The sequence below is a fragment of the Andrographis paniculata genome, unplaced genomic scaffold (assembly GCF_009805555.1).
Source record: "Andrographis paniculata isolate CXL003 unplaced genomic scaffold, ASM980555v1 Contig73END, whole genome shotgun sequence".
Taxonomy (NCBI): Eukaryota; Viridiplantae; Streptophyta; class Magnoliopsida; order Lamiales; family Acanthaceae; genus Andrographis; species Andrographis paniculata.
This window is the reverse complement of record NW_026137610.1, coordinates 1,256,703-1,276,358: the sequence shown is the minus strand read 5'-3', so window position 1 is coordinate 1,276,358 and position 19,656 is coordinate 1,256,703. Positions and strand designations below refer to the sequence as shown.

At 40.5% G+C, this 19,656-nt stretch overlaps 4 protein-coding genes across 4 annotated transcripts; 3 read left to right on the top strand and 1 right to left on the bottom strand.

The window, feature by feature from the left end:
* On the bottom strand, positions 1 to 2,387 carry LOC127265701 (plastidal glycolate/glycerate translocator 1, chloroplastic). The gene is made up of 8 exons (XM_051295642.1): positions 2,042 to 2,387; positions 1,634 to 1,949; positions 1,285 to 1,546; positions 1,078 to 1,193; positions 880 to 989; positions 605 to 782; positions 389 to 518; positions 1 to 299 (listed from the first exon to the last, which is right to left on the bottom strand). The coding sequence occupies exons 1-8, from the start codon at positions 2,372 to 2,374 to the stop codon at positions 149 to 151; spliced, it is 1,596 nt and encodes a 531-aa protein (XP_051151599.1). The 5' UTR covers positions 2,375 to 2,387; the 3' UTR covers positions 1 to 148.
* Positions 2,388 to 3,403: 1,016 nt separating this feature from the next.
* On the top strand, positions 3,404 to 7,447 carry LOC127265575 (CSC1-like protein At1g32090). The gene is made up of 11 exons (XM_051295432.1): positions 3,404 to 3,906; positions 4,333 to 4,485; positions 4,562 to 4,697; positions 4,845 to 4,946; positions 5,024 to 5,143; positions 5,235 to 5,315; positions 5,429 to 5,769; positions 5,851 to 6,096; positions 6,178 to 6,502; positions 6,588 to 6,821; positions 6,903 to 7,447. The coding sequence occupies exons 1-11, from the start codon at positions 3,593 to 3,595 to the stop codon at positions 7,269 to 7,271; spliced, it is 2,421 nt and encodes an 806-aa protein (XP_051151389.1). The 5' UTR covers positions 3,404 to 3,592; the 3' UTR covers positions 7,272 to 7,447.
* Positions 7,448 to 7,462: 15 nt separating this feature from the next.
* Positions 7,463 to 18,291, top strand: LOC127265424 (uncharacterized). Its single transcript, XM_051295203.1, has 24 exons — positions 7,463 to 8,960; positions 9,023 to 9,133; positions 9,226 to 9,413; positions 9,589 to 9,799; positions 9,938 to 10,175; positions 10,258 to 10,408; positions 10,497 to 10,810; positions 11,279 to 11,307; positions 11,455 to 12,522; positions 12,630 to 12,701; positions 12,822 to 13,009; positions 13,100 to 13,126; positions 13,177 to 13,387; positions 13,576 to 13,813; positions 13,958 to 14,036; positions 14,144 to 14,428; positions 14,547 to 14,606; positions 14,942 to 16,190; positions 16,301 to 16,399; positions 16,491 to 16,678; positions 16,832 to 17,042; positions 17,276 to 17,513; positions 17,600 to 17,750; positions 17,851 to 18,291. Exons 1-24 carry the CDS (start codon positions 7,586 to 7,588, stop codon positions 18,163 to 18,165), a joined length of 7,296 nt encoding a protein of 2,431 aa, XP_051151160.1. The 5' UTR covers positions 7,463 to 7,585; the 3' UTR covers positions 18,166 to 18,291.
* LOC127265576 (G-type lectin S-receptor-like serine/threonine-protein kinase CES101) lies at positions 10,822 to 12,958 on the top strand. The gene is given in 3 exon segments (XM_051295433.1): positions 10,822 to 12,522; positions 12,630 to 12,732; positions 12,822 to 12,958. Coding segments are annotated over 3 exon segments (1,545 nt in total). The 5' UTR covers positions 10,822 to 11,105; the 3' UTR covers positions 12,847 to 12,958.
* Positions 18,292 to 19,656: the final 1,365 nt, after the last annotated feature.

Below are 19,656 nucleotides of genomic sequence, written 5' to 3'. Positions count from 1 at the left end.
TTCATTTAGTACCATATTTATTAGGGCAAATTGCATAATACACATATTCGCTAATCTCTTATACTTCTAATATTCTGCATCTAACCATTCGGCGTCCTTATTTAAGGGTGTTTGAGCTACAGGCGACCTTATTTACTTAGAGTTGGTTTCAGCCAGCTATGGCTAGCAAGCTTTGTCTAACAGCTGGAACGGAGCAGATCACCGAGCCAAAAATGCCGGTCACAGCATATGCAATCGCACAAAATGGAAGAGCCTCGGGTTCCTTTGCTGATAGCGCAGCTGTTCCCAATCCATGTGCGCTGTAAGAAAAAAACAAAACGACATCAAAATGGTTCCGCATCTTCCTTGTTTACTTTTAATAGATTGTATGGAAGATGGATTCTCGTACCTTGATGCAGTAGCTATTCCTCGAGCTATAGGGTCGCGGAATCTTAACTTGTCGAGAGTTGCCTGAGCAAAGTTGGCCCCAACGAGACCAGTCACTACGACAACTGCTGCTGTAACAGATGCATTGGCACCTGGAATGTTTAAAGCAGTTGTTATCATAATGTTTTTCATAAACATATGTATTGGAAATGTAAAATAGATTTGATTTAAAAGCTACCTTCGAAGAAAGATATGATGCTGAGAGCGAGTGCGACAGTTATGCATCTGGGAAGAATTGATATGGTTAGTGATGGCTCAAGATGTACGAGACGTCCAACAAGGGCTGTCGAATACAGCGAGAACAATGTGGCGATGATGACAGAGGTGAATATCTCCGCGGCGTGTCGTTTAACGAGCTGCAAATTATGATCATAAATAATATAAACTATCTCTGTAACCTTAAGAACACCATTTCGAATATTTTCAATTATTCTTGGCAAATGGTTCTGTTACCTTTCTCTGCTGGAACATCGAGAAGGCGAAAGAGAGAATAACTGACCCCAGAAATCCCATCAGAATGTCGCCAGCTCCGGGATTTGATGAAACTTTTGTAAGATAGTAACCTGGAAGTTTTTCGATTTAGCCCTCAAATCCAAGGATGTTATAAAATGTACAAGAATGTCAACCTTTGATCGTAGCTCGGATCTTTACCTAGAACAGGATCAAACCCTGATTTCGAAACGACTCCATAAACGAATGCTGCAAGATCGGCTGACAATGCACAGCAAATTATCGGATGGAAAAGTTGCTTAACTTGTGATGGCAACCTGAAGGCACCAAAAATCAAGAATTATAAAACCAGGGGAAGACATGTTCGAGCTGGATTGAGTCTGACATTTTTTTGAATCTTTTTATTACCCCGAACCAACCATATAGCCTGTTACTGTAGATGCAAGGAGAAATGGTAAACATGTCCTGGCGTTCGTTCCAAATATTGTCGGATAAAGCACTGCCGAAACGAATGAAGCAACGAATATAACGATCCAAAACCCCAATTCTAACTTAGAAAAGGGAGAAGGCTTCGGCATAGGTTCAGCAGGAATCATTTCAGTCTTCACCATCTTTCTAACTGCTATAGCTGTAAAACCTGCTACACAACATGAAGCCAGCCATCCTCCGACTGCAAAACACGACAAGATACACATATCCGTTACGGCGGCGATCGAATGTGTGAAACCAGAATTATGAAGTATATGAATGTTCATGCCTGTAATGAAAAGGATTTTTAGTCCTGAGGAAGCTGGAATGTCTTTAACAGACAGAGGCAGAACTACTAGAGAGGGTACGTAGAAGATCGGAAGCCACCTCTGAATAAACAGAAACGCCGGCTGGAAGAAGTTCATCACGGCGGTGGCGGCGGGGGGGACGGTGTAATCAAGAACCACCAGAATAGTAAATATGCAGAACATTCCGAACAGGGCACTAGGGAATTTGATGGCTGCGTCCGAAAATGCCTTTTGCAAGAACTTATCTATTGCTAGAATGATGCCCAGTGACACTGCCAAATGCAGTAGTTTAAACAACTGAAACAGAAACCATAAATCAGAATCCAAATTCGATCAGCAATCATATATATATATATATATATATGCGTGTGCATTTTATGAACGAATACCGAGCTTTGAAGGCTTGATGAAGTCGAAACACTTTGGGATTCAGCGGATTTGACAACCAAACTCCTGTTGAGATCCATATCCTGATTATCGAAGGGGAAATTTCTGGATTTGGTTGTGAAATTTCCCCCAAAAGTTACTGCGCGTTTGGAAGCTGCTACAGGGAAAAGCTTTGGGGAAATTTTTCTAGGGTTTTTCAAATTTGGGATTATTGAATATCGGCAATTGATGAGCACAAAAGGGGTGAAGGTTTGTGATGCCATTTGTAGGTATTCAATTGAAGTAGAAGAAGAGTGTACGGGGGAAAGAAGGGATGACATTTTCTTGAATTGCATGTACGTGGGAAATGTGTGGACATTAGATGCTATAAAAGATGAGTGTCACTACATGACAACACAGCGAAATCCCATCATTTTCAGGTTCTTACATTTAGATATTCTGACAGAGCCCAGAAGATCGATGTGTTAGGGCTAAAGTTTTTTAATAGCCCAAGTTCCTGTGTTGATCTTCAGAGCCCATCCATTGCTGCAAAAGAAAATTTTGGTTGATGAACTGAAAAGAAGACATGGATGATGATGGCATCTCCACTACTAGGCAAAGAAGAAGGTTATCGAATGTGTCACAGAGGAGCCATTCCCAGGAATCATTTTAATTCCCACTTGATTGCTGCCCGTCTGTATTCGTGCTTTAAGGATTGATTAATTAATAATATAAGACTGATATTAATCTGTTTTCTGTTAATAAATGTAAACTAAACACCATTAACTCATGGGGGCCCTCTTATTTCCTGTCCTTATCCTAACTACAGCCTAACTTCAGTCCCTCAACCTTTTTGTAATGAACAATTATCGTTCTTGTCCTTCCCTTTCGTGTTGTTATATTATATTTTTCGAGAATCTGTTTTGAGTGTGCAATAATTCAAGCACTATTTACATAACCGAATCAATCAATTTTAAAATAAGGAGTTCGTCAACGCATCCTACCATCTGCAACCACCAGAAATCGCGGCGATGAATCAGTGATTTGGTAGGATTAACCACCGCCTTCCGGCGGCGGAGCACCGCCGGCGAAAACGGTCCAACTTTGGAAGGCTGCAGAAAAAGCGAAAAAAGACTATCTCCAAAATCCACAAGAAAACAACATAGCCGAACTACCGCCTACAGCCTAACATACTCCTCAGAGCATTTTCTGCCACAGAAAGTTCTTACCTTTTTTAATTTACCAAACCCAAAAGAAACCCAAACCCCCGCATGACCTCAAATGGTCCCAAGAGTTCTACACACTTGCAGCCATGGCCGAAATTAATAATTTAATTAAACAAAAAAAGAAAAGAAAAGGAAATGCTGCTGCAATAAATGATATCATAAGAATTCCTCATTACCCAAACTTTCCCAAAGCAAAAGACAACCAAGAGCTCACCAAGAAAATATTCTTCACTTTCTCCTACTGCCTTTCACAGACCCACTTTTTGCTTCTCTCCCTTTATCCTCCTTTTTCTCACAGTTGAGTTCTTGGAAATCGATGAATTGAAGCTTTAAGCACAAGAACAAGAAATGGCAACTCTTGGGGATATTGGGGTGTCAGCTCTCATCAACATACTGACCTCCTTCGCCTTCTTGCTTGCCTTTGCTCTGCTCAGAATTCAGCCAATCAACGACAGGGTTTACTTTCCCAAATGGTACATTGCCGGGAAGAGGACCAGCCCCCGCGGCAGGGGTGGTGTGGTGGGCAAATTCGTCAATCTCGACATCAAGACTTATTTTACTTTTCTTAATTGGATGCCTCAGGCTCTGAAGATGAGTGAGGCTGATATTATCAGCCATGCTGGGCTTGATTCTGCTGTTTTCTTGAGGATATATACTCTTGGGTACTCCCAAATCTCCAATCAAATTCCTCCCTTTTTTGTTTTACTGTGCAGTCAATTATTTTAGTCGTTGATGGTTCTTAGTAATCATAGTAAATTCTGGAAAAAAAGTGATTGATAAATCTCTATGATCTTCAGCTTGGGTATCTGCTTCAAAGTTTCTTCGATTCTAGAAACGATGCTTGTTCAGTTATGGAAATATAAAGTTACCTTTATACTATCTTCTCCTTTGTCAATGAAAGTGACATCATTTGAAGAATCTTGTTGAGGTAGAAAGTTCCTAGTTTCTGAATAGAAGAATACTAATGTAATTCCAGATTATGTAAGAAGCTTGAGTTTTGCATATGATGTTTTTCTTGTCAGTTATATTGCTGAACTTACAGAAATTTCTTCCTAATGTTAACTGTCTTTAACTTTTGCTCTTGTCAGCTTGAAAATATTTGGTCCAATTGCAATTGCTGCGCTTCTAATTCTGATTCCTGTAAATGTATCGGACGGGATTCTGTTTTTCTTGCGCCGCGAGTTGGTTGTCAATGACATCGACAAGCTTTCGATATCAAATGTCCGTCCCAAGTCCTATAAGTAGGTTAAAAGATTCTTACTCTCCCTATCTTATTTGATTCCATGGGTAAGAAACTAAACAATGGTTGAATTTCAGGTTTTTTGTCCACATATCAATGGAGTATTTGTTCACTTTTTGGGTGTGTTTCATGCTCTATAAGGAATACGGTAGAGTTGCGTCAATGCGGCTAAACTTTTTGGCTTCGCAAGGCAGACGGGCAGAACAATTCACGGTTAGTAAGTCGATAATAATGTCATCAACATGCCAATGCATTTAGCAATGAGATATATTCTTACTTTATGTACCATTTTGCATAGTGATTCTTTAGCGGCACCGTTCTTGACCTTGTTATAACGAATAATCTTTGATCTATCTTCAGGTTCTTGTCAGGAATGTCCCAAATGTGTCAGGGCGATCCATATCCGACAGTGTCGAAACCTTCTTTCAGAAAAACCATCCGGATCACTATTTATGTCATCAGGTACTACATTGTCCATAAACATTCATCTCCGAAAATGACACAGCTTAAGAATTTCGATTTTTGCATGACTCGCTCAGGCCGTGTACAATGCCAATAAGTTTGCAAAACTTGTTAGAAGAAGAAATCGGCTTCAAAATTGGCTCGACTACAACCAACTTAAGTTTGAGAGACATCCACACAAGAGGCCTACAAGGAAGGTACCGTCGTAGTTTAAAAAAAAAACCTTCGAAACAAGATATATAGTATGGAAAAAGAAATTCGGCTAAGTTTACTTTTTTTGTCATCCAGAGAGGCTTCCTTGGATTATGGGGCAAACGAGTGGATTCAATCGACTTCTACAAAGACCAAATCAAATATATTGATAAGAAGGTGCTTGCAGTTCTATGTTGATTTATTTTATCTACCAAGGTGTCTAGCTCAGTTCTTGATGAGCTTAACTTTGTATCTTTCGGTCTAAACAAAATTTTCAATCTTGTTCTTAGCTTACAATGGAGCGCCAGGAGATTTTAAAAGACCCGAAATCCATAATGCCGGTAGCCTTTGTGTCATTCAATTCGAGATGGGGTGCAGCCGTTTGTGCGCAGACACAACAGAGCAAAAATCCGACACAGTGGTTGACACAATGGGCTCCCGAACCCCGAGACGTCTACTGGAAGAACTTGGCGATACCATTTGTGTCGCTCACTGTCCGCAAGTTTGTGATATCGTCGTTGGTGTTTGCCTTGATCTTCTTCTACATGATACCCATTGCTTTCGTCCAATCCTTGGCGAATCTGGAAGGATTGGAGAAGGTTGCACCTTTCCTCCGGCCATTAATCGAATGGTAAGCGAACGTCAACACGAACGAGCTTTGCGACTGTCTCTACTTGCATCGATTTTGTAAGTGATTGCCTGTCCTATGCAGGAACTTCGTCAAGTCTTTTCTGCAGGGCTTCCTACCCGGTCTTGCTCTTAAGATCTTTCTGTATTACCTACCGAGAATTCTATTGTTTATGTCCAAAATCGAGGGGTACTTATCACTTTCGGTGCTGGATCGACGAGCTGCAACGAAATATTACTACTTCATGCTGGTCAATGTGTTCTTGGGAAGTATTGTAACGGGAACTGCGTTCCAGCAACTTCATGCTTTCCTTCACGAATCAGCCGCACAGTAATGTTCCGTATATATCTATAGTTGCCACGTTGATATTTCAAATAGTTCTTTTCTGAAAGAAGGTTTTTGTGGCTGCAGAATTCCGAGAAATATTGGGGTATCAATACCGATGAAGGCGACATTCTTTATTACATACATAATGGTCGACGGATGGGCTGGAATTGCCGGTGAAATTCTCCGGTTGAAAGCGCTAGTGATCTTCCACCTAAAGAACATGTTCGTTGTCAAAACCGAGCGGGACTTGGCAAAGGCAATGGACCCCGGAGGCGTCGAATTCCCGGAGACCTTACCAACTCTTCAACTATACTTCCTTTTGGGAATCGTATACATGGTTGTTACCCCCATCGTTCTTCCTTTTGTGCTCGTCTTCTTCGCCTTGGCATACTTTGTGTATCGCCACCAGGTTTGTTCAGCTCCAAAAGAATTCTTCAACATATTTATTAACTCATTCTTTGTATCGCCAACAGTCCATTATTTTCATCGAGCAGATCATTAATGTGTACAACCAACAATATGAGAGTGCCGCAGCATTCTGGCCTCATGTTCACGGTCGCATTATAGCAGCTTTGCTGATATCGCAGCTCCTCCTGATGGGCCTTTTGAGCACAAAAAAAGCAGCAAACTCGACTCCTTTGCTCGTCGTGCTACCTGTACTGACTCTCGTCTTCCACAAATACTGCAAGAATCGATTCGAGCCTGCATTCAGAAAGTATCCCCTTGAGGTAATACATCGTTCACAATAAAATCGATACATTTTCATGATCAATTGAGAACTCATTCGCCCTATTTATTCGTCTCATCAGGAAGCAATGTCCAAAGATTTGCAAGATCGAACCCCTGAGTCCGATAGGGAGTTGAAGGCTTACTTAGCTGATGCATACTTACATCCCATTTTCCATTCGTTTGAAGAAGTCGATTTGGTTGAGGTCAAAGTCGACAAAAGCCCGGCTCGTGACGCCAGCTCTTCTCCGAGCGAGCTCAGCTCTCCATCGCCTCAGCACACGGACACTCAAGCAGACGAAGACGAAGTCGAGCCGACACACAACGTCCAGCACTACGAAACAGGAGAACCCCCACATACTTTGTATCAATATCACTATGAAGTTGACTCAGGCTACAACATGTATAGGTACGATGATGCTGAGCCACATTACCAATACTATCACTACTAATGTCTGGTCCGTGTAATATAAGATGTCCGAACGGGAAGTAGATAACTTGTAAAGGCTGTCTGTTTGCCAAGATCGTGTCCATTCTCAGCAGCAGCTTTTGTACATTTGATTGATGTAAATGCCATGAAGATCTCCAAAGAAGGAATCTAAAATTCAGTAGTGTTCGATTGAAAGCGCGTGCCTACAATACTGTAAACTGTTCATATTTTTTCGTTGAAAGATTCAACCGGGGAAATCCAGCACTCTTTCGTTGACTTTTCTTTCCCGCGTTAGGTAACTGTTGTAGTGTACGAAACGTCCAGACCCAAACCGATATGTCTTCTTGGTTTCCATGGTCGTTCAGAACATCTGTATCTCCCCTTCCTGTTCGCCAAGTTTCAATTTTTCATCTTATCTTTTCTGAAACTGAGAAAAAAATACTTTGTAAAAATCCCATGACAGGATTCACAAGAGATTTAAGTGCAAAATATTTTCTTTTCTTGATTTGTCTCGTCTGTTTGAGTTTCCAGATTGCATCGCAGGACAGCCTCAAGCCAGGAGAAAGGCTCAATTCGTCTTCTCTATTGGTATCTAGTAAGGGGATTTTCTCCTTAGGCTTCTACACTCCAGATAAGACCAGCAACAACACTTACTTAGGAGTATGGTACACCACTGGTTCTATATATCCTGTCTGGATTGGCAACAGGGAAAGCCCTTTTTCCAAGAATTCGAATCCTGTTCTCAGTATAGACAGCAGAGGGAAGCTGATTATAAGAAATGGAAGAGGAGAGCAGATCGAGATATATTCTGGCGGGTCCAGCAAGAATGTGGCAGCCACATTGCTGAATACAGGGAATCTAGTGATAAAAGACATGGATTCGAATGGTGAGATTTTGTGGCAGAGTTTTGATTATCCTACTGATACACTTGTTCCAGGTATGAAATTGGGTATCAACCATAAGACTCGAAGAAATTGGACTCTCACTTCATGGCTGGGAGAGAATAATCCAGCTCCTGGAGCTTTTACATTGGAGTGGGATCCAAGTTCAGGCAAGCTGTTAATCAGACGGCGCGGGATGCGTTATTGGACGAGCGGTACGATGAAGGACTACGTTGCAAAAAGACCATTGTCTAACGACAGCTGGAGAGTAAAGGAGTTCGAGAATTTTAATTTCAAGCCTGATGCATTTAACTACAACTATAACTTCACCAATGCCACTAGCCATGATGAGGAGTACTTCACCTATTCATTAATTCAAGTTTCAGACATGCCGGATGAACGGAGGAATGTGATCTCAGTATGGAGGTTGAACTATGCTGGGAGTATAACCGAAGTTGAGTCCGGAAGACCTTTTATTCTTGCAGTGGCTAGTTATTGTTATGGTTATAATAATCAGGGTTCTAGCATAGGCTGTGAACTGTGGGATCAGCCTACTTGTCGAAATAGTCATCAAACATTTATCTTTAGGTCAGGGTACTTTAAGCTAGCCAATGGTAGATATGCTCCGGCTGCTGAGGATAGAAATTCAAGCCTTAGTTTGAGTGATTGTAGGGCTAATTGTTGGGAGGATTGTGAATGTGTTTCCTACGCCACTCAGTATACTGATGGTTGTCTTTACTGGAAAGGCAAAGATTTGGAGTTTGAGCAACGCTTCGACGGCAGTGTAGTTGAGAAATATGTTATCAATCCTCCATCTTCAGAAAGAAAAGGTTTGTTCTTGCATTCCTCTTTAGTCTTAATTCAACAATTTAACTGAAGCTTGGACTGTCAGATGCAGGAACAAATAAATATATAGTGATTATCGTTGTTGTAGTAAGTGCTATAGCATTGCTTCTGTTTGGCATTGGCATAGGTTTGTTCATTGTGCGAAAAAATATAAAAGGTAACTATTCCAGTCCTGTACTCTTGTTGTTTATTTCGAGATTACACTCATTTTACTGTCCTAATGTGATAACTTTGATTACCATATACCAGAGAAAAGAGAAGAAGAATTGCAGGAACTTTTGACACTGGAGGGATATACAGAAAATTTTGAACTTGAAAAAGGAGCAACCAACAATCATGATCTTAAACTGTTCACATATGCATCGATCCAATTTGCTACCGGCAACTTCTCCTCAGAACAGAAACTGGGACAGGGTGGATTTGGCCCTGTTTATAAGGCAAACTTACTCAGAAACTTTTTCTATTTAAATTAATGACTAGAATAGGTATTGAATGAATCGATATGATGATGAACTATTCTCCTGTTGCACACTGGATGCTGCTGTTGTCTATCGATCTCTTGGTTAGTATTTGATTCTTCTTAACTCATTTTACTGCTTTCTACATTTGCAGGGCACGACAGTGGAAGGCCATGACATAGCAGTAAAGGTTCTTTCGCAACAATCAGGACAAGGATTGCAAGAGTTTAAAACAGAGTTGATACTTATATCTAAATTGCAGCATGTGAACCTTGTTAAGCTACATGGTTTCTGCATTCATGGAAGTGATAAGATGATAATCTATGACTATCTGCCCAACAAAAGTCTGGACTTCTTTCTCTTCGGTAAGTTCATTTACTTTAGGGGATATCTTTGATAAGGCCCTCTTGTCTGAAATGTAGTGAACATTGTCTATCTTAAGTCCCCTAAATGGCATATAATCAAATCATATAATGGTGAAGTTTTGATGTATTGCCCGACAGATCCATGTAAGAAGGAGCAATTAGATTGGCCACAGCGGTTCAGAATCATCGAGGGGATTGCTCAAGGATTACTCTACCTTCACAAGTACTCCCGGCTAAAGATAATCCATCGAGACCTGAAACCAAGTAATATATTACTCGACAAAGACATGAATCCCAAGATCTCGGATTTTGGTCTTGCAAGGGTCTTCAAGCAGAATATAGACGAAGCTAACACTAACAGACGTGCAGGAACATAGTAAGTAACAATCAATCATACACAATTGCATCTACACTGTGAACAATCAATCTATAAGATCAATCAAACAATATATTTGCAGTGGGTATATGGCCCCCGAGTATGCAATGCAAGGTATATTATCGGTTAAATCAGATGTATATAGTTTTGGAGTGCTGGTGCTTGAGATAGTGAGCGGTCGGAAAAATAATAGCTTCCACCAAACAAAAGGTCCCTTAAATCTTGTGGAATATGTAAGTAGGAGATACTTTTACATGTTCCATTTACATAACTATATCCATTTCCTCGTAAATGATCGGTTATGTGGACTTATTCTTGTAGGCTTGGGGGCTTTGGGAAACAAATTCTGCATTAGATCTCATGGATCAATCCTTAAAGTCTGCAGGCACTGCAGATCAGCTGCAAAGATGCATTCACATTGGACTTCTTTGTGTCGAAAATCATCCTGATGATAGGCCAACCATTGAAGATGTTTTATCAATGTTGAAAAATGAGACCACGAATATACCAGAGCCACAGAATCCAGCATTTTTCAGAAGAAAAAGGAATCATATGGTTGGAGATGTAGAAAAGACTACACCAGAGAAGATACCATCAGCTAATGAAGTCTCCATTTCTGCATTGGGAGGAAGATAGCTAATCAAGAGATAGATCTCTTAATTATTTTTATTTCTAGCAAGATACTGAACCTTGCAAGTTGTATCGCAGTAGCTGTGAATCATAAATGAAGTTTGAGTTGCTGAGCTTACAGAAATATCTTCTTCAGATCAATCTAAGTTCTTGATTTTTGCCTAGGTCCACCCCATCCTTCTATGCGCGTACAATCAATACTGATGAAAAGTTTGAAGTAGTCAAATCAGGCAACCTTGGTTTTCTGTATTCCCCATGCCAAATGACTTCTGTAAGAAAGTTTCCATCGAATAGGTACTGATGGCAAGAAAAGGACCACGCAGATATTTGAGTTGCGGTCGCTCAGTAGTTTTGATTTGTACAAACGAAGCAAAAAAGCGTTTCTGCTATGGCTATTTAAGCATTCCCCTTGCTGTTCGCCAAGTTTCCATTTTTCATCTTACATTTTCTGTAAACTGCAAAAAAAATTACAGCCCCATGACGGGAATTCCAAGATATTCAAGTGGGAAATATTTATTTTACTTGATTTGTCTCTGCTGTTTGGTCTCCCATCACTCCCAGATTGCAGCATTGCAAGAGACACTGAATCCAGGAGGAATGCTCAATTCGTCTTCTCAATTGGTCTCTGCCTAGGGGAATTTCTCCTTAGGCTTCTACACACCGGACGACAACAACACTTACTTAGCAGTGCAGTACACCACTGATACTTCCTATCCAGTGTGGATTGGCAACAGGGAAAGCCCAATTCCCAATAATTCGAATCCTGTTCTCAGTATAGACAGCAGCGGGAAGCTGATTATAAGGCATGGAAGAGGAGAACAGATCGAGATATATTCTGGCGGGTCAAGCAAGAATGTGTCAGCCACTTTGTTGAATACAGGGAATTTAGTTATGAAAGACATGGATTCGAATGGTGAGATCTTGTGGCAGAGTTTTGATTATCCTACTGATACACTTGTTCCAGGTACGAAATTGGGTGTCAACCATAAGACTCGAAGAAATTGGACTCTTACTTCATGGCTGGGACCGAGTAATCCAGCTCCTGGAGCTTTTACATTGGAGTGGGATCCAAGTTCAGGCAGACTGTTAATCAAACGGCGCCGGATGCTCTATTGGACAAGCGGTAGGATGAAGGACTACAATTATCAAACTCCAATGACTAACAACATTTGGAGAGTCAAGGAGTTTGAGAATTTAAATTTCTGGCCTGGGGCGATTAACTTCAACTATAACTTAACCAATGTCACTAGCCATGGCGAGGAATACTTCACCTATTCACTAATTCAAGTTCCAGAGCAGCTGGATGAAGAGACAAACCGGATCTCAGGTTGGAGGTTGAACTCCGATGGGGACATATTCGAAATTGAGTCTAAAACCAGATCTTTCAGTTTAGTACTGGCTAGTGATTGTTATGGTTATAATAATCAGGGAAATGATAGAGGCTGTGAGCTGTGGGATCAGCCTATGTGTAGGAATAATCGTCAAACATTTACCTTAAGATCAGGGTATTTTCTTTCACTAATGTCTACATATGATGACAATTCAAGCCTTAGTTTGAGTGACTGTAGGGATATTTGTTGGAAGGATTGTGAATGTGCTGCCTATGGTGAAGTGAATGTTGGTTGTCTTTACTGGAAAGGCAAAAGTTTGGAGTTTGAGCAAAGTCTTGATGGTTCTGCAGAGAAGAAATATGTTCTGAGTTCTCCATCTTCAAAAGGTTTATTCTTGGAGCATTCTTTTGGCATATGCAAATTCTTCTAACTTATTTGTATGTTATTGGCTGCATACTTAACAATTTAACTGAAGCTTGGATTGTAAATGCAGGATTGAAGAAACATATAGTGATTATTGTCGTTGTAGTAAGTATTACTGTAGCATTGCTTTTGCTCGGGATTGGTTTGTTCATCGTGCAAAAAAAAGATAAAAGGTAAACTCACTTCCATTACTATAGTTACTTATTATAACCTAGGCTGATTTTATTGTCCTAATGTGATGATATATATTACCATATGTCAGAGAAAAGGAAGGAAGAGTTACATGAGCTTCTGACACTAGATGGATATACAGAAAATTATGAGCTTAAAAATGGAGCAGCCAACAATCATGATCTTCGACTGTTCACTTATGCATCGATCCAATCTGCTACCAGAAACTTCTCCTCAAAACATAAGCTGGGACAGGGTGGTTTTGGACCTGTTTATAAGGCAAACTTAGAAACTTTCTCAATTTGAATTACTGATGTGTATTAAATGGATTGATTGTGAAGATTTAAGTATATTCCTGTTGCACGCTAGATGCTGCTGTTGTCTTATGATCGCTTGGTTAGTATTTTATTCTTCTCTAAATTGTTCTACTGCTTATAAATTTGCAGGGGACGACGCCAGAAGGCCAAGAGATAGCAGTGAAGGTTCTTTCGCAACAGTCAGAACAAGGACTGCAAGAGTTTAAAACAGAGCTAATACTTATATCTAAACTGCAGCATGTGAACCTTGTTAAGCTACATGGTTTCTGCATTCATGGAAGTGATAAGATGATAATCTATGACTATCTACCCAACAGAAGTCTGGACTTCTTTCTCTTCGGTAAGTTCCTATAGTTTTAGAAAATATTATTTGATAAGGCACTATCAACATAAATCTCCGTTGGCGTAACAAGATGTTCTTATAAGGAAACAGTATTTATTATGGAACTCTACAGATCGATGCAATCTCAGTAGAATTGATTTCCAAGTGTTTATATAATGGTAAAGTTTTGTTGTAATGCACGACAGATCCATCTAAGAAGGCGCAGTTAGATTGGCCACAGCGGTTCAGAATCATCGAGGGGATTGCTCAAGGATTACTCTACCTTCACAAGTACTCCCGGCTAAAGATAATCCACCGTGACCTGAAACCAAGTAATATCCTACTTGACAAAGACATGAATCCCAAGATATCAGATTTTGGCCTTGCAAGAATCTTCAAGCAGAATATAGATGAAGCTAACACAGATAGGCGTGTAGGGACATAGTAAGTAACAATCATTCATATAATTTGCATCTACCCCGTAAAAGATCAATCTATAAAATTAATCAAGCAATATATTTGCAGTGGCTATATGGCGCCAGAGTATGCAATGTAGGGTATATTATCTGTTAAATCAGATGTATATAGTTTTGGAGTGCTGGTGCTTGAGATTGTGAGTGGTAGAAAAAACAATAGCTTTCACCAAATCGAAGGCCCGCTAAATCTGGTGAATATGTAAGTAGAAGATAGTAGAGATTTCTACTTAATTGTTCCCTTTACATAACTATATCCATTTCATCGTAAATGATCTGTCGTCTGGACTTATTCTTGTAGACTTGGGAGCTTTGGAAAACAGATTCTGCATTAGATCTCATGGATCCGTCTTTAAGGGCTTCGTGTGTTTCAGACCAGCTGCAAAGATGCATTCATGTTGGACTTCTCTGTGTAAAAAATCATGCTGATGATAGGCCAAACATTGAAGATGCTTTATCAATGACAAAAAACGACACGTCGAATTTTCCAGAGCCCCAGAATCCGGCATTTATCACAAGAAAAAGGAATCCTGTTGTTGAGGAAGTAGAGAAGACTAAACCAGAGAAGACACCTTCAGCTAATGAAGTCACCATTTCTGACTTGGGAGGAAGATAGTTTGTTAAACATATGCTTTCGTGACAAGTCTATGCAAGAAGCTTGAGTTTTTAATGTGGTCTTGTTTTTCTTGCCAAACCTCTTGCAGAAATTTCTTCTTCAGATCAATACTAATGTCCTTGATTTTGCCTGGGCCTACCCCCTCCTTGTATGCGCGTACTGCCAACATTGATGAAAAGTTTGAATGATTCAAATCCGGTAACCTTGCGTTTACTTTTATTTCCCATGCCAATTGACTTTTTTCACACTCTAAGAACCCGATACGTAACCTTCTTGGATTTCATCGAATATCAAAGAGCCACGTGGGTTGGCAGGGGGCGTAGGTACTGATGGCAGGAAAAAGGAACCCGCAGGTATTTGAGTTGCGTCGCTCAGTAGTTTTGATTTGTTCAAAAGAAGCCAAAAAGGCGTTTTCTACTGCTATTTAAGCATTCGGAACCTTTCGTCTTAGATTTTCCGTAACTACAAAAAATTCCAGCTTGAAGAAATCCCATGACAGAACTCCCAAGAGATTCAAGTCGGAAATATTTTCTTTACCTGATTTGTCTCTGCTGTCTAGCCTCCCAGAGTGCAGAATCGCAAGACACGCTCAATCCAGGAGAAACGTTCAATTTGTCTTCTCAATTGGTCTCTGCCAAGGGGAATTTCTCCTTAGGCTTCTACACGCCGGGCGAAAACACCACTTACTTAGCAGTACAGTACACCGCTGATACTTCCTATCCAGTGTGGATTGGCAACAGGGAAAGCCCAATTCCCAATAATTCGAATCCTATTCTCAGTATAGACAGCAGCGGGAAGCTGATTATAAGGCATGGAAGAGGAGAACAGATCGAGATATATTCTGGCGGGTCAAGCAAGAATGTGTCAGCCACTTTGTTGAATACAGGGAATTTAGTTATAAAAGACATGGATTCGAATGGTGAGATTTTGTGGCAGAGTTTTGATCATCCTACTGATACACTTGTTCCAGGTATGAAATTGGGTGTCAACCATAAGACTCGAAGAAATTGGACTCTTACCTCATGGCTGGGAGAGAACAATCCAGCTCCTGGAGCTTTTACATTGGAGTGGGATCCAAGTTCAGGCAGGTTGTTAATCAGACAGCGCGGGATGCTTTATTGGACAAGTGGTATGATGAAGGACTACAATGTACAAAGTCCAATAACTAACAACAGTTGGAGAGTCAAGGAGTTTGCGAATTTTAACTTCCAGCCTGAAGTGTTTAACTACAACTATAACTTCACCAATGTCACTAGCCATGATGAGGAATACTTCACCTATTCACTAATTCAAGTTCCAGACTCGCCGGTTGAAGTGAGAAACCGGATCTCAGGTTGGAGGTTGAACTACGCTGGGGACATATCCGAAATTGAGTCTGGAAGACCATTCGGTCTTGTAATGGCTAGTACTTGTTATGGTTATAATAATCAGGGAAATGATAGAGGCTGTGAACTGTGGGATCAGCCTATGTGTAGGAATAATCGTCAAACATTTACCTTAAGATCGGGGGATTTTAAGCCACCACGTGCTTCGTCTACGTATGATGGCAATTCAAGCCTTAGTTTGAGTGATTGTAGGGATATTTGTTGGAAGGATTGTGAATGTGCTGCCTATGGTGAGGCAACTGTTGGTTGTGTTTACTGGAAAGGCAAAAATTTGGAGTTTGAGCAAAGTCTTGATGGTTCTGCAGTGAATAAATATGTTTTGAGTTCTTCATCTTCAGGGAAAAAAGGTTTGTTCTTGCATCATTCTTTTGGCGTATGAAGATTCCTCTTTAATTTATTTGCATATTATTGTCTGCATAATTCAACAATTTAACTGAAGCTTGGATTGTAAATGCAGGATTGAAGAAACATATAGTGATTATTGTCGTTGTAGTAAGTACTGTAGCATTGCTTGTGCTCGGCATTGGTTTGTTCATCATGCAAAAGAACATAAAAGGTAAACTCTCACTTCCATTACCATAGTTATTTATTTTAAGATTCACTGATTTTACTGTCCTAATGTGAAATTATGGATTGCCATATGTCAGAGAAGAGGAAGGAAGAATTACATGAGCTCTTGACACTAGATGGATATACCGAAAATTATGAGCTTGAAAATGGAGCAGCCAACAATCATGATCTTCGACTGTTCACTTATGCATCGATCCAAGCTACTACCAGAAACTTCTCCACAGAACAGAAACTGGGACAGGGTGGTTTTGGACCTGTTTATAAGGCAACCTTAGACACTCTTTCAATTTAAATTGTGTATTAAATGGATTGATTGTGAAGGTTAATTATATTCCTGTTAGATGCTGCTGTTATCTTTCGACCGCTTGGTTAGTATTTTATTCTTCTCTAAATTTTTCTACTGCTTATACTTTTGCAGGGGACGACGCCAGAAGGCCAAGATATAGCAGTGAAGGTTCTTTCGCAACAGTCAGGACAAGGATTGCAAGAGTTTAAAACAGAGCTAATACTTATTTCTAGACTGCAGCATGTGAACCTTGTTAAACTACATGGTTTCTGCATTCATGGAAGCGATAAGATGATAATCTATGACTATCTACCCAACAGAAGTCTGGACTTCTTTCTTTTTGGTAAGTTCATTTACTTTAGGGAAGTATCTTTGATAAGTCACTCTTGTCTGAAATGTAGTGTACACTGTCTCTCTTAAGTCCCCTAAAAGGCGTATAATCAAATCATACGCACGGCATAAATCTGCATTTCCGTAAGGAGATGTTCTTATAAGGAATGAGTATTTATTAGGGAACTCGACAAATAGATGCTACCTAATGTTGATTTAATGGTAAAAGTTCTGTTGTGTTAACAGATCCATCTAAGAAGGAGCAGTTAGATTGGCCATTGAGGTTCAGAATCATCGAGGGGATTGCTCAAGGATTACTCTACCTTCACAAGTACTCCCGGCTAAGGATAATCCACCGTGACCTGAAACCAAGTAATATCTTACTCGACAAAGACATGAATCCTAAGATCTCAGATTTTGGTCTTGCAAGGATCTTCAAGCAGAATATAGATGAAGCTAACACGAATAGGCGCGTAGGGACATAGTAAGTAACAACCATTCGTATAATTTGCATCTACCCCATGCACGATCAATCTAATCTATAAGATTAATTAAACAATATATTTGCAGCGGCTATATGGCCCCCGAGTACGCGATGCAGGGTATATTATCTGTTAAATCAGATGTATATAGCTTTGGAGTGCTGGTGCTCGAGATTGTGAGTGGTCGGAAAAACAATAGCTTTCACCAAAGCGAAGGCCCGCTAAATCTGGTGGAATATGTAAGTAGAAGATAGGAAATATTTCTACATTTTCCGTTTGCAGAACTATATCCATTTCCTCGTAAAAATGATCTGTCGTCTGGACTTATTATTCTTGTAGGCTTGGGAGCTTTGGAAAACAGATTCTGCATTAGATCTCATGGATCCATCTTTAAGGGCTTCGTGTGTTGCAGACCAGCTGCAAAGATGCATTCACATTGGACTTCTCTGTGTCGAAAATCATGCTGATGATAGGCCAAACATTGAAGATGCTTTATCAATGTTAAAAAACGACACCTCGAATTTTCCAGATCCTCAGAATCCGGCATTTATCACAAGAAAAAGGAATCCTGTGGTTGAGGAAGTAGAGAGGACTGCAACAGAGAAGACATCTTCAGCTAATGAAGTCACCATTTCTGAGTTGGGAGGAAGATAGTTTGATGAACAGATGCTTTATTTATCTATCTGTTTTTTTGTTTGTTTTCCAGTAAAGAAAGTATTACAATCTTGTATGTTGTATTCTATAAGCAATTAGTCATTAGTGAAAACCAAGTTTAGTAAATTATAATATGAATCGTGAAGAATGAAAACATTGTCTTCTCTTGTGCCTCAGACACGACATTTTCACCTGTCGAAACAAAAATAGAACAAAAATTAAGGAATTGAGGAATGTCTCTTGTTTGAATCAGTCCTTCGACATTGATGACGCAACAAGGATGGTGTATGAAAGTATGTATGACCAAATTTGTCTGTTCTACACTTTGTTCATCGTTATCATCGAGCTATGTCGTTTTTCTGGTTGCTAACTGTCATAAGGAAAAATGACTCCAAAATTCAGAAGACAAGAATTATGCTGTTATCCCTTTCATGTATTTATTTATGTACAAAGTTGAGTAAACCAAAGCCATTGCAGCTAGCTAAGTCTTCTTGAAAACTTCACATCCAGCTGGCTCTTGCTATTACAGTTTTTTTTTAAGAACCTCTCATAGTTACTACAAATATGGAATCAATCTTGTCGAGAAATTTGTTACCTTGTCAAGCTGAGTAAATGGCAGATATCAGCCCTGATCAAAACCAGGGGAAGCCCAAAGAAGTCCTCGACGAAGAAGATGCATCAACACCAGATTCTACAGCAATGAAATTCCCGACAGGCCGCGACACGTATAATGCGTGTGGCGGGATCGAAGATAAGCCTTCGAAAAGTGAAGTTCTAATCTGGTATTTGTACGGACTGTGCTCATACTTTGTCCACACTGTCCTGATTCCCATTGTCTTCCCGCTCATCATCAGCCAAACCGTCGCCCACCCACCCGAGCCGCCCCAAGGCTGGTTGTCGACACGCAAAGGTTTGACGTGCAAGAAGAACGAAATGCAGCTGTAAGTTGTCATTTTCTTTCAACTCCTCATCTTCAGAAGAACATGGCTGTCTGTTCATAGTCAAAATTGATACTGCAGCACACAATGTCCTATCAGTATTATGCTGAATTTTAAATTTAAACGGCAGATACGAAGGATTAATACACGGCGCAATCAAAGTCGGCAACAGCAGCTTCTCCCCGTTAGAATGGACCTCGATTTCATGGATCACGGGACTAATCCTTTCCGCGCCAATACTCGCCATAATTTCAATCCTCCTCGACTACAGCCGCTACCAGCAACTAATCGCCGCTGGCGCGACAGGCATCGGCGCAATCTTCTGCCTCCCGGCAGGCTTCTTCAGAAAATCATGGATCTTCCCGCCGTACATCGCCGCCATAGTCGCCGCCAGCGCCATCGTCGGCGCAGCCCATGCCCGTGACCTCGGCCTTATGATCCGCGGCTTCACCGGCGCAACTATCCCGAAGCAGCAATTCGGAAACCGACGATCCTTCAGCAGCTGGCTGTCACTTTACTCGACAGCATCAGGCTGCTTCGGAGCTGCTCTAAT